The sequence below is a fragment of the Haplochromis burtoni genome, unplaced genomic scaffold, assembly GCF_018398535.1.
Source record: "Haplochromis burtoni strain Fernald_Lab_line unplaced genomic scaffold, NCSU_Asbu1 Contig_170, whole genome shotgun sequence".
NCBI classification, from domain to species: Eukaryota; Metazoa; Chordata; class Actinopteri; order Cichliformes; family Cichlidae; genus Haplochromis; species Haplochromis burtoni.
In genome coordinates this window covers 1-13,915 of record NW_024582531.1, presented here as the reverse complement: position 1 = coordinate 13,915, position 13,915 = coordinate 1, and the positions used below count along the sequence as shown (strand labels likewise).

The window sequence follows — 13,915 nt, the reverse complement described above, 5'->3', positions numbered from 1 at the left end:
CCTGGCTGAGGAGTCGTCTTTGTATTCGAGCCATATGAACAGCTGAGCCCCCTCCTCATTACATATTATATCAGCGGTCCCCAACCCCCGGGCCTCGGACCGGTACCGGTCCGTGAGTCGTTTGGTACCGGGCCGCGAGAGTTGAGGCTCAGGTGTGAAATGTCTGGTTTTCAGGGTTTTTATCGGTTTTCAGCGTTATTTTGTTATCGTTTTTATCGTTTACTCGGTTTTCCTGGGTCTTTTTACGTGTGTTATGAATAAATCTTCTTTTTTTCGGTACCGGTACAAGTTTTATTTTGTTGTGTTTATCCGCGACACCTTAAAGGCCGGTCCGTGAAAATATTGTCGGGCATAAACCGGTCCGTGGCGCAAAAAAGGTTGGAGACCTCTGTATTATATAATGCTTGATATTCTGCTGTGTCAGCTGTTGTTGGATGATCAGACTGTGGTTTGTTGTGCTCTGCTGAGCGTAAAGAGTAGATTAGATGAAAGTTTATTAATCCCTCAGGTGGGTGGAAATGTAGTTTCCAGCAGCACAGCACCGACAGAAGTTGCATGTTACAGATGCAATAAAGGGGAATGAGAGTAAGGATTTAAGCATAAATATACCATATATACATATAACACATATATAAATGCAGAATATATAATATGGATAAATGGGAATACCAGTGGATTCCACATTTGAGTGAGTCGCAGTGAAAAGGCACTACAGCTCAGTTGTTCCCGCCCTGTATCCCCTCGCTTTCCCCTCCAGAGAGGAGTTCAACAGTTTGATGATGTGGGACAAAGGAGTTTTTCAACCACCAACTGGTCAAACATCCTCAGGAGCTTCCTGCAGATGTTAAAAGACCTCAGCCTCTGTTGGAGGTTGAAGACTCGTAGCGGCTCTCCAAGTTCAGCAGCACACGCCTTTAGCATCCTAGGACACACCACGCGAAAAATAAAAACTCATATTCTCTTGAGTGAATACTATTAGTCAACATTTTAAACATGATTAGCAAGTAATGATACTAAGACTTATGTGTTTCTTTTGTTTTACCATTTCAATCATGCTGCGGTCAGCGTCAGCATCTAACATGGAGCAAACAGCGCAGTAGTCCTCAGCGTTCCCTGAAACACAGTCATAGGTTTTAATCGAACATTATTTATTGAATAATTAAAAAATAACACTTCATGGAAAATTAGGCTCCTGAATTTTTTAGACTTTGAGAAGGGTCTTATCTGAAAGTGTTTGAAGAGCACTATTTAAATTGGAAGTGTGCACTCTAACGTGATAAGGACTTTACTGAACTTACCTCCATTTTCAAGTAGGGTGCACTGTTAAAAAAAACCGGTAATATTCCGGCAGCCGGGGCGCCAAAATACAACCGTAAAATAACAGAAAATACCTCCCGCATAAAAATACGGTTAGTGATGTTATTTTACCTTTGACATGTAAAATCAGTCTACTTATGTACATTTAATGATATTTTAGAACGACAGTACAAAACTGTAAAATATACAATCAGAATACTTTACTCAGTGTGAACGCACTGTGTTTTCCCTCTAACAGCCTCCACATGTTCTCACTCTACTTTCCCCTCATGAATGAATTTATGCTGCACTACTTTGAATGTTCGGGGAAATCAAACGCATTTCACTCGCAGTACTCGAGCTGACTTACCTTTGTTTGACATATTGACAACGTGGAGTCTAATAATTGCCAAATCTTGTACCCGATCCTTGGTGGATGTGCGCCTCCAGAGATTTATAATGGCAAAATTGGTTCGCCGTGTACGCGCTGACTCCACAGACAAGGAACGAGAATAGATCAGGCTAAGCTAAGTCAATAGCGGTTCAGGGTTTCTACTCCACAGCTGTGTTTCATACGGGTCCACACTTCCAATGCAATCTTCCTCCATAACGTCCTTTTTCTTTTGAGCTGCTTTGAAGTATGGTTCATAGCAATCTTCCTTCCAACACAGTGTGTTTGTTTTGATTCGCTACCTGCTAAAACGGTGGCGTGCTCCCACAATGCATTGCGGCGTGACCTGGGCCAGCTTCACCTGGGCCAGCTTCACCTGTTCTTGCTCGTCTTCATCACTTCACTGCTGCAGAGTTCACAGCTCTAAAACCTCACAGTCAGAGGCCAATTCTCAGAGTCTTTAAAGTGCATCCCACCTCCTCCTGCTCCTCCTAGCCCCCATCCTGTGAGGTATCAGGTTGTGCTGCACCCTCCTTCCTCCTCATCCTCAGTCCTGTGGTCTGCTACGATGCTGACGTGGTCGCAGTGCTCAGAGGGCAGCGAGACTGGGTAGATGAAGGGGTTGAAAGGCAGCAGAGACGGAGGGGGCAGGACACACACCTCTTCAAAGTGTGGCGGCAGCACGACTTCTGGGCACAGGAACTTGGAGATTTGTTTCCAGTAGACCACCAGAGTCACCACCAGAGCCGCCACCATGGCCATGACCACAAACGCCACCACGGCCGCCACCCACAGAGTTGCATCCACTGTAAGAAAACCACACAGCAGCAGGTGAGCCCATCAGCGACACCTTGAGCGATTGTGACGGCTGTCTGACGGCGTTGCCTACCGTTACCGGTGCGCTCACAGACGACGTCGCTGTACTCGCCCGGTCTGGGGTTCCTGTTATAGATGATCTGGACTTGGACGCAGTATTCGCTCAGCGGGTCCAGGTCACTAAGAACCGCTCGGTCCTGCCTCGTTTCAAGGATCTTTTTTACCTGTAGGAGGCAGCAGAGAGGAGGTCAGAGGTCTTCAGTATCTGTTTTTATTCTTTGACCCAATACAGATCAAAAGTTTAAAACCAGTTTAAAATTAGCAAAAATCGTATTTTGCATGCTGGAGCTTAACAAGGTTCCAAGTAGAGCTTCAACATGCAACAAGAAGAAATGTGACACAAAACAACGCTTAAACTGAAACAGGCTGTTTTACAGCTCATCAAAAGTTTAGGACCACACCTCAAAAAAGGTAAACCCAAATATGAAGTCAGTAATGAGGAGCTCCACTCTTATTGTTGATCACTTCAAAGACTCGTTGCGGCATGCTTTATGCCAGCGTTTCCATGAGGTGAGTGGGAACATTTCTCCAAGTGGTGAAGACGGCCGCATGAAGGACATCTACTGTCTGAAGCTGTTCTCCATTTCTGTAAACTTCCCTTGCCATCCATCCCCAAAGGTTTTCAGTTGGATTTAGATCAGGGAAACACGCAGAATGGTCCAGAAGAGTGATGTTTTTCTCCTGGAAGAAGTCCTTTGTCCTGCATTGTGTACTGTAACGTTATCCTACTGAAAAACCCAGTGGTTACCACACAGACGAGGGCTCTCAGCAATGAGGGATGTTCTCTGCAACATTTGCACACAGCCATCGGCTCCTGAAGCTCCGTTGTTCCACTAAAGCAGGGGTGTCCAAACTTTTTTCACTGAGGGCCACATACATAAAAAATATAGGAGAGGCGGGGCCACTTACTAGAAATTAGGAATATAACCTTAACTTTAGTGTATTAAAGTTAGAAAAATCACTTAGAAGTGGTCGAATATGTTATATTGTTGAATATAATTAAAGACAAAACTGCCTTCATCACAGCTTCACACAATAAATGGATTAAATAAATGGATAAATGGATCTTTATTGATTTATTCAGAAAAAGCTTTGGTAGCTCGTTCTCACAACAGCCTCGGATTTATTCTTAGAAGATTTACAGCACAGAGAAAAAACAATAAAGATGTGACGGGTACATTTCAAGCTTGTTATTTAAGTTATTGGGCTCGATCCCAATAACTTAAATAACAAGCTAACAGATGTGTTGCTGATCAGTTGCTCTGTGTGTTAACAAGAAAAACGCACATAAAGTGGTGCGCAAAAGCAGGGTAGTGACAGAAAGATGCGCATTATTGATATTTGAAGCATGTGCACCTAACACACGGGTACTGTGGGATATATTTTTAAAGCGCTCGTGCTCTCGTCCACTCCCCGCAAAAAAAATTTGATTAGCAGCTGTGCGGCGTCTGTGGCGTCGGTGCTCTCATCGCCTGCGATGGAGTCAAAATCAAAAGCACAGCTTTATCAGACAGTTGCAGTTTAATGTTGGCTGACAAGTCTTCAGTGCGTCGCACGACTGGATTTCTGGACACGCTGACGTTGCTGAAGTTCTGCACTTTTTCCACATTATTTCGGTGACTTTAACGAGGCCGTGTTTTATGAGGTCTCCATCTGAAAAAGGCTCGCCATGTCTCGCGATGAGTTGGGCGACCTCATAGCTGGCTCTCGCAGCCTTTTCCTGGACCTGTTGAGCACAAAATAAATACTGTTGCTGACCCTGCAGGAGAGCTAATGTCTGCTCTGGCTCAGCACCAGATGCACAGGCCTGATGTTTGGTTTCATAATGAGGTCGTACATTATCCTTTCATAACTGCCACAGTTTCAGTGCAGATCAAACAGACACACTTCTCCTTGAATTCTTTGAAGAATTCACTCTCCCACCATGTCTGAAATTTTCTGCACTCACTTTTCTACTTTTCGCTTCTTTGGTTCTGCCATGTTTAGTAACTTGGGGTAAATTTCTTCTGTGATTGTCCTTTTTGGTGGAGCAACTGCCTTGATCAACAGCAGCTCCCCCTGGTGTTAAAAATAAGAAGTGCAATACACTCAGGCAAAAGTTGAAGTGCAGCCATATTTTATTCTATTTATAAAATTACTTGCGGGCCAATTAAAAATGGATCGCGGGCCACAGTTGGCCTGCGGGCCAGAGTTTGGACACCCCTGCACTAAAGGAAAAAGACCCCAGAGCATTATGGTGCCCCCTCCACTGTGGGGCGTAGAAAACATCTCAGGTGGGATCTACTTGTCATGGCAGTAATGTTGGAAACCATCAAGGTTACATTTGTTCTCATCAGAGAATAAAACTTTCTTCCACTTTTCAACGTCCCATGTTTGGTCCAAACGGTCAGTTCTGTTGTGTCCAAGGCAACGAGGCCTTTGAAGACGTGTTTTGTTTTTGAAGCCCTTCAGTCTCAGATGCCGTCTGGTGGTTATGGGGCTGCAGTCGCCACCAGTAACGGCCTTAATTTGGGTCGAGGATCGTCCAGTGTGTTGATGGACAGCCAAGTGGATCCTGCAGCTCAGTGCTGGAGACGTTTCTTTGGGTCTTCCACTTGACTTTTTTGTTCCATAACCCTCAGGATCATTTAAGAATTTATTTAAGATTTAAGAAATTCCAAGTGACTGTCTTACTGCGTCCCACCTCAGCAGCGATGGCGTGCTGCGAGAGACTCTGCCTTTCAACAACCCGACCACGTTCAACAAGGGAAAGTCTTTTTGCCTTTGCCATCAGAACATCATGGCAGTGACCACCTGACAGAAAATGAAATGAATCCACATTTTTGCACAGATTTGGCTTTTTAAAGGCATGTGGTCCTAAACTGGTGTAAAACAGCCTGTTTCAGTTCAAGTGTTGTTTTGTGTCACATTTCTTCTTGTTGCATGCTGAAGCTCTACTTGGAACCTTGTTAAGATACCCCTCACACTTTAAGTGCGTAGCTCTAACTACGGTGGCTGCTGTAGGACAAACATGCTTCTATGAGAGATCAAACACATGAAATTTGGACTGTACATCATAACGGTTGTGGCCGTATTCCTGCTACTGTTTGGACCGCGTCCACCTCCAAGCCTGTGGAAGGCTGTCAGTGCTGTTTCCCTCAGCTGTCACTGGTGGGCGAGACGCCGCCACCTTTATTTAATCTGAAAGAGGCTGTGAAGCTCTGTGACAGGAGGCCAGTGCAAGTCAGGGAAGCTCAGCCATGAGTTGTTGAGCTTATGCTTAAGTGTCCTTAGCAATGCTGTTTCTGCTGCTTTTAGCTGGTTTAATGAAACTTTATTGTGCATCTAACATTGTTGCACTCAGACGCTTTGTGAACAAACTCTCGTGTGATATGAGAACGTAATCAAACTGTTTATCAGAGGGAAAGTGTGATTTTAGGACACTGGAGCCTGATATTAGCTGGCATAATGTTAGCTTCTAATAATATTAGAAGCTAAAACTACAAACCGGCGTTCCCACCTCTTCCTTCGAGCTGCTCTTCCAGTAGGTGATGTGATAGGTGGCCGAGGTGTACGCCTCCCTCAGTTCTGAATGCTTGAACACTGGGTCTTTAATGCTGACTTCCAAAGATGTCCCAGTGACATGAAGAGTCACATCAGGTGGACCGATGAAGGCTGAGGGGGACAGATGTGGAGAGACGTTTTTATTGGACAAAATCAAAGCTGCAGCTTCTCTAACAGTCCACTCCATGTGCTACAGCTCTGTCATGCCAGTGTGCTTGGAGCTGGGGAGGTTCCCACCATGACGGCAGACGGTTTCACTGAGGACACAGACAGAAACACAGAAACCAGGATTTCACTCTGACTGGACTGAAGTCAGCGACGGCGAGAGCTCTGAGACGCTGAAAAGCTCGCTCAGGGTTTCATTTCTGATCGTCTTCAGCTCAGCGAGGCTCTTCAGACGTCCCCTGCTGAAGCAGTCATTGCATAACTGCAGACTCCCCACACAGCTGCTGCCACAGTCTGAACCGGAGCTGAAGGGGACCATCCTGATCTCAGGAAGCTTCTCTGAGAGCCACCAAATGGTCTCATTCACCAATCCTCAACATGCCGTCAGGCGTACGTTGTATTGGTCTACCTGCAGAGAGCTCTGCTGCACGGTTTGCATATTTGCAGATGTGAGGAAGAACAAACTGACGGCTCAGGTAAGCAAATACCTGCAGTAATGATTCAGACACAGGCGGTTCAGATAACAGGTGAGCTCAGGTCCCAGGATGTGTAATGAACACTACTGATGGTGAGATGAAGCCTTGTGATGAACTGAAGCTTCCATCCAACTGGTCGACTCATGGTTCGAAGCATTGCGATGATTCATTTGCTCTACTGCGCCATCAAGTGGACAATTCAAGTGAAACAGGCTCTGTGATTATAATGATGTGATGAGTAAACCTCTAAATGGAATAAATAAATTGTTTTCATGGTTATTTATCCCGAATATTGTCTCAGGATGTCTGATACAAAAGAGAAAGTGGAAACTATCAGGACAGAGTTTTGGTATGATTGTGTAACTGTGTAATCATGCTTATGTGCATCTGGACAATGACACAAACTAGTGTGTGGCGCTTCACTTTTTAATGAACTGAAAGACAGAAATCAGATTATAGGATCTGTAGTGTTGTTTACTTATATTATGGTGCTTATCATGATATTTATTACTGTGTGCATACTTTATCAGGAGAGATGAGATTTAAAAAAATCTCTTGCTGGTTCCATCGAAGAAGAAATGCTCAAGTAGCTATGTAGCACGTACGTAATCCAATTCCACATCAGCTGTGTTTTGCTGCCCATTTTATTTCGAATCTGGCGCAAACCGGCGAGCCAGTTCCTGAATCAGTCACGTGGTACGGACTGCCCGCGAGGCCTCGAACGTCACTGCATACGTAATCAAAGCAAGCCTCGATACGCGCTTACCAAAACTCCCCCGACATTACCGACACGCAGGACACATCACTAGTGAACACCTGCACAGACTTTCTGTGACTGCTTGGCTGATTCTGGTTCATTTACTGCAGCGATGAGAGCCTCACACATGGATGCACGATTCACAGTGACATATTTGAAGCTGGAGATCGTTATCTCTGCTGAGCGCAGCTCTCGGCTGTTGCACCGATACAGTGCGAAGGCTGTGAGCTCATACGCTGCTGCAGCATGTGCACGTCACACTTCCTGGAAAGCCAAGTACTTACCCTCCTCATAGGGGCAGAACGTCTTCTGCGCCCACTCCGAGTGCCGCCCGTCCACGGTGGCTCGCACCCGGAGCATGAAGTTGCCGATGAATAACAGCTTGAACCGTGTGAGGTCACATGACCGGTGTGACGTCTGGTTGCACGCTGTGATCCAGTTTGGAGTCTTCCTCTTCAGCTGGTGCTTCCTGAGGAGACATGAACATGAGAACACATTAAACCCTTCTGCTCTTTCTTTGTGTTCTGTCTTCGCTCCTCCCCGAATACTCGGCGGGTCTGGAGGGAGAGCTTTCATTCAAATAAAGTCAAATTACAACAGCAACACAGCAGCCGTGTTTCAGTAAACGTGTCTGTTTCATAGGTCGGGGCTGGGAGGTTAACGCCTGTGGAAGCAGGATGATGGGGACGAGGGAGGAAGACTGCGAAGAGGAAGGCTGCTCCACGGCTCTCTGAGGCATGGAGCACACTCTGACTTACACTTAAACTCGTATTAAAATACCAGCGAGGAGTTAAAAGGTCTTTATCTGATCACATGATGGCAGGCCAGGTGGTTAATAAACGTCTCAAATGACTTCCAGTGAAACCAGAGAGGAGAAACACGAGCCGGGACACGAGCTGTAATAATAATAATACATTTTATTTAAAAGCGCCTTTCAAGACACACAAGAACACTTAAGAATACAATAAAATGACAAAATGAAGAGTGACTACCCCATAGACAAAAAGAGAAGAAGAAACAAAACACAAAGACAAAAACAGAAGGGAAGACTGACAGCGCACTTTGTTAGTGTAAGCAGCACAGTAGAAAGGTATGGAAAAGAAACAAGCAAAAACAAACAAATAAAAATAGTAGCAAACACACCCCAGAAAAAAAGAGAGGAAGAAAAAAGGAGAAAACGTCAGTCCCCCAAATATTGTTCGTTTAATATGTTGCATTACTAAATTTGGCTCAATGCTTACATATATGTGTAAAAAGCAAATGTACGAGCTGTGATAACTGTGTCTGATAGAATGAAGAGTAGACTGATATATGAAATATTCCTTTATTGGGTGAGAAAATCAGACCATGTCATAACTGCTGTAAGTCACACAGAATAGATATCAGAGCCTTAAACAGGCTGACGTCTGCTAAATGGGTCAAACTGGGCAGAAAGTCTACAAACACATAACATCCTTATAGAATATGATGTAACACTATAGATCAACTTAGCTCAGAATATATAAAGCATATAAACAGTTACAGCAATATGATGCAACAAACACAGCAGCTACTGATCCAAAATACTCAAAGCTTCATAGAACTGAAACCAACATTTATTTTAGCTCCATTCTGCTGCTGATACAGACTTTAGGTTTCTGAACATTAAACTTGTTGCTGCCTTTCATAGTGTGTAACTTGAAGGCCCTGAGTACTCTGAGTACTTTCTCCCACACTGGAAACACTGGGATGATCACATTATTTGAACATTACCTAATAAGACTGATTCAGACAGACAGTTATGTTAAACTTTCCTAGCAGTCCTTCACAAACAGGGAACAGTCTGTCTATTCTCTCCATCTGTCAGCTGCTGCTGGCTCTTCCTCCTCCTCTTCCTCACACACTGCTGAGTTTGTCCTGGTGGATCATCAGGGGTGCAAAGCCTCACAGATGATGTGCAGCAGTGGGTCCCTCAGTCTGTCCTCACTCTGGACACTTGCAGTCGTCACACATGGACATCAAATGTGTGATAAGCTGCAGGATTCAAACACAAGTGTAACTTATAAACACATGTTCATACTTTTATTCCACAATCAGAGAGAAAGAAACAGAGAGAGAGTGCAGGACAGACAGACAGGTGACAGTCTCAGGTGTACACACTGCTACAAACAGGAGGATTTAGTGTTTGTGTTATTACGAGTGTAAACAAGAAGAGTTCCAGATGGTGCAGTGGACACATGTGTGACTGCTGTGATTAAAGCATCTTTCTTTCAGCTTAACGAGTGAACCGTCAGCTCGTTCAAACACACGTTAAAGTGCGTTTGGCTCGACACCACCGAACAGAGGCAGCAATATAACACAGCTAACATTAACAGTGCAGTGAATCCTGCTTGTGCCGTGATGTTCAGGACTGCAAACCGAGCAGCATCACTGACTTTCAGCTTGTTGTGTTTGTGGATATATGACTGACTTTAATTATCCACAGAATCATCAGATTCTCTGTAAGATTAAGGTCGACTATTGAACGGCGTATAAAGTAAAGGCTTTAAAACCAAGTTAGTACAAACATTGCTAATGTCACATAACTTTGCCGACATGTGGCCAACAGGAATGTTTAATGTTCTTCGTTATTAAACAACATAAATAAGTGACGTCATATTCAGTACTTACTTTTAAAAGTTTACTCTTCGGCCGCTCCGCTTCAGCCGTCTGCCACTTTTTTCCGAAAAAAATATCCACACCCACCACCACGCTATGAATTGTGGGATAGATTGGGTCACGAAGGCTACACTGGACCCAGCCTTCAAATCTGGGGAAATGAAGGGCGCATTTGTCAACCGCATTTTGAGGACTCTTCGAATTGGGACACCCTTCGTCGCGTCGCTGTGACACAATCGGTCTACAAATGCCCACTCCGAAGCATGCGGTCCCTGAATTGGACACAGCTAAAGTGTCATAAGAAAGTGCGTTGCTAGGAGTGATTGGAGGCAGATTTCATTTCAAAAGACTACCAAGCAGAAGCCTTGATAAAAGCGTGGTTTTGTACAAACTGTGCAAAAAGGAGTTTGGATACCACCGAAGCACTTCCACCTTATGGTACCATCTAAATGCAAAACCTGTTGCAGCGGGCACAGAAACTGTGGGAGCTGTTAGCGCTACCAGTCGAGTACCAACAAAAGGTGTCGGCAGCCCAAACTTGATGAGATGACTGGCTTCAGGACCAAAACTAGTAAGTCAACATTGGACAAACTTACACAATGGATTGCTCTGGGCTGTAGACCACTATCAGTGGGAGAAGATAGGGGGTTAGAACATGTGTTACAGTTAGCGTCAGGTGGTCCAACTTTCCAACTGCCTGAAAGACTATTTCAAGTAAAATTCAACAGCTTTATGACACTGAAAAGCAAGATTACAGACAGCACCTGCTAATATGGAGGAACTACACCAGGAGCAAACAAGTCTGGGGCAACAGAAAGAGCCACTCACAGAGGATGTTTCCACACGGTGGAGTTCAACACTGGATGTGGTTTCTCTCTACTAAAGAATCAAGAGGCTGTTTTTGCTGCTGTAGACAAACAAAAGCACGAGCTGGTCATTTTAACTCCATCAGAGCTGGTAAACCTCCAAAAGCTGGCAGCTGTACTTGAGCCATGCAGGTAAAGAAAACTATTCAACTTATTGTTACTGTTTCTTCAAAAAGGTCTATAGTTGACAGTTACTGTGGAGATGAATAATGCCCGCTGCAGTGCTGGTCCAGTCGAGCAGGGACCCACCCACAGCTGTCTGTTCAAAGCGTTTGTTGTCATGTGTGCAAAGAAAAGCATTTTCTTTCTCTGCTGTCCACACACAGATGCTGGTTAATGTGTACAAATAGATAAAATACAAATAGCATGGATAAATGAATGGAGACAAAACAATTGAAGTATTAAAAGAGCTATGACCTTAATATGCTGGTTGATATGTGAGATGACCTGATGTGCAAAAATTATTATTACTGCTAAAATAGGTCAGCTGTTCAGGAGTCTGATAGCAGTGGAGAAGGAGTTGTTGAGTCGAGATGTTCTGGATTTCACACTTGTGAACTTTCGTCTCGAGGGCAGAAGAGTGAACAGTCTGGGGGTGTGTGGGGTCTTTGAGGATGGAGGCAGCTCTGGACTCTGCGATGGTAGATGCTTATGGTAAATAACACACCATTGGCAAAAAACAGTGAAAGGATCCCAGACGACAAGTTTTTAGTTCAACATACAAGTGACGACCTTTGACCTTCATCGGGTTTTATTTAATTGTGTCAGAGAAAACATCATGTTCTCTTCATGCAGCTGAGTACAGTCAGTGTTTAACTTTATCAATAAACAGCTGCAGCTTTCACTGACAGCACATGTGGTGCTTTAACCTTGTTGTCATTAGTTTTGCAGTTAACATGTGAACATGATGGATGATCTGTCTGCTGTCACTGGGTGGTGCTGAGGTCTGAATCTGAGGCAGCTCCTGTAATCACAAAGAGAACAGAACCGACAAACTGAAATATAAATTTATCCTCAAATCTGAAATAAGCTGATCCTCTCTGTCCTCACACACTCAGGATCTGAAGCTCTTCTCTTACATTTATTCAGTTCTACAGTTCTGCTGACAGAGAGCTGTTTATTAAAATAAGCCTTATATACTAACAGATTTTCCAATATAATGTTCACCTTTGAGTTGTCGGTGCTGTATAAATGGACATCTGCAAAGATGAGATGATGGAGCAGGTTTGAGTCCTGGTTCAGTCTGCTGCTGCATCCTGGTCACAACACACGGAGGTGTTATCAGCAGTGTGTGACCTGCTGCCTGAGAACTGAGAAACAAACATTAATGCTTTCAATTATTTCTCCTCAAGGATTTAAGCTGTACAGAATACTGCACGTGACTGTGAACATACCTCACTAACAATAATTCAGACTGTTTTTTTAACCTGAATATTTTAAACAAAAGTCATAAGTGGAAAAATTAAACATACACTTTAACTTAAGCTGTCAAGTGGCCGTAGTTGGTATCAGCACATAAATATTGGGCTTTGGTACAGTTATATGATTAATTAATAATTAATGGGGGTTACTGAAGTGCAAGCTTTTTTTTATAAGTTGGTCTTTCTGTCCTTACAGATGTGACAGGAGACAGAAAACATGCTGCTGTTTGCACATATTTAATAATCAGCTCTGCACAGGAGCTGAAGCAGAGTCCTGTTGCTCTTACAGTCTAAAAGTACAGTAACGGTAGTTAGTTAGTAACTGAGCGGCCCGGGGCGTTTCTCTTCATTTCCTTAGTCAGGGTAAATTCATTCACCTGCTCGGATTAGCTAAACGCACTTTACAAAACGAGTTTCTGCTAGCTAGCTAGCTAAGGACGTTAGTTACGGATTAGCTTACAAACACATTTAACTTACCTCTGTTCTGTCGGGTAGTCCAGTTTACTGAAGAACACTTCAGGCTGTCTGTTTGAAACAGTCGGGACGCTGGAGCTCCTCTCGGCATCCACGCTCTATCTACTACTCCCAAACAGAGAGACGCAAGTTTATCCGTGACTGCGAGTCAGAAGTGTTGTGATGATTTTTAACAGCATTATAAGTTTAATTAGAATCAAACTTAATAGAAAGGAGACCAACTGAACACAAATCAGTGCGATGAGAACTACTGATAATGTAAGAAAGAATTTTTGGAAAAAATTATCTGAGGAGAACTGTTTTATATCAGCCTGACCCCAGTCCCATCCGCTAACATGGGTCACCATGGCAACGGCGGGATAAGGAGCAGAGCCTCCATTTGGAGGAAGGCTACGTTTAATGTTAAGAGCAGCAGAGGAGCCATCGCTCACACAGCTCGGTTTTATTTACAGAAACAGGAGTTTCACATCTTTAGCGATTCAGCCGCCAGGAGGAAAAGAAGCTGAACTTCAGACTCCGCTGCAGGTTTGAAATGTTCACGTTCACGGCGTCGTCGTAACGACAGATGTTATGAAAGGCGACTCCATCAGCTGTTAGCGGGGTTACCACAGCGGCCCGTCGCCATGGTGAATCCCGGTGCCACAGCTCCATTGATGATGTCATTCTTTACTCAGGGCTGGTTTCCCTCTCAGCAGCGCTCTGTGTTACCATGGTAACTGACTTTAAAGCTGGCTCACAGTTAGTTTCTCTCAGCTCAAACCTGTTTGAACCTGAATCAAGAAAACATGTTTCAGGTGGACCACGCCCCCTGTGTCCACCGTCTGACAGGTAAATAAGCCCCGCCCTCGTGATTCTCAGACTTACGGCACATATTGCGTGGTGAAGGTGACGGCGTGGGTCCCTGCAGCGCCCGGCGGCCAGTCCCAGCTCAGCGTGTAGTTGGTGTTCAAGGTCTTCGTGATGACGTTCTGAGGAGGCGGCACCTCGGATCCATCGGCTCCACCTGCAGGACA

The 13,915-nt window shown here is 44.4% G+C and overlaps 1 protein-coding gene across 1 annotated transcript; it reads right to left on the bottom strand.

The window, feature by feature from the left end:
* Positions 1-410: 410 nt before the first annotated feature.
* LOC102299298 (interleukin-10 receptor subunit beta) lies at positions 411-13,908 on the bottom strand. Its single transcript, XM_042225385.1, has 6 exons — positions 13,767-13,908; positions 7,789-7,973; positions 6,063-6,217; positions 2,577-2,727; positions 1,043-2,493; positions 411-922 (listed from the first exon to the last, which is right to left on the bottom strand). The coding sequence occupies exons 2-5, from the start codon at positions 7,862-7,864 to the stop codon at positions 2,201-2,203; spliced, it is 675 nt and encodes a 224-aa protein (XP_042081319.1). The 5' UTR covers positions 7,865-7,973; positions 13,767-13,908; the 3' UTR covers positions 411-922; positions 1,043-2,200.
* Between the last annotated feature and the right edge of the window lie 7 nt (positions 13,909-13,915).

Coding starts and splice junctions, on each gene's coding strand:
- LOC102299298 (XM_042225385.1), bottom strand. CDS start 7,864: ATGCTCCGGGTGCGAGCCACCGTGGACGGGCGGCACTCGGAGTGGGCG. Junction 2,728..6,062: donor AGAGCAGCTCGAAGGAAGAG/GTGGGAACGCCG, acceptor TGCCTCCTACAG/GTAAAAAAGATCCTTGAAAC. Junction 2,494..2,576: donor CTGTGAGCGCACCGGTAACG/GTAGGCAACGCC, acceptor GTTTTCTTACAG/TGGATGCAACTCTGTGGGTG.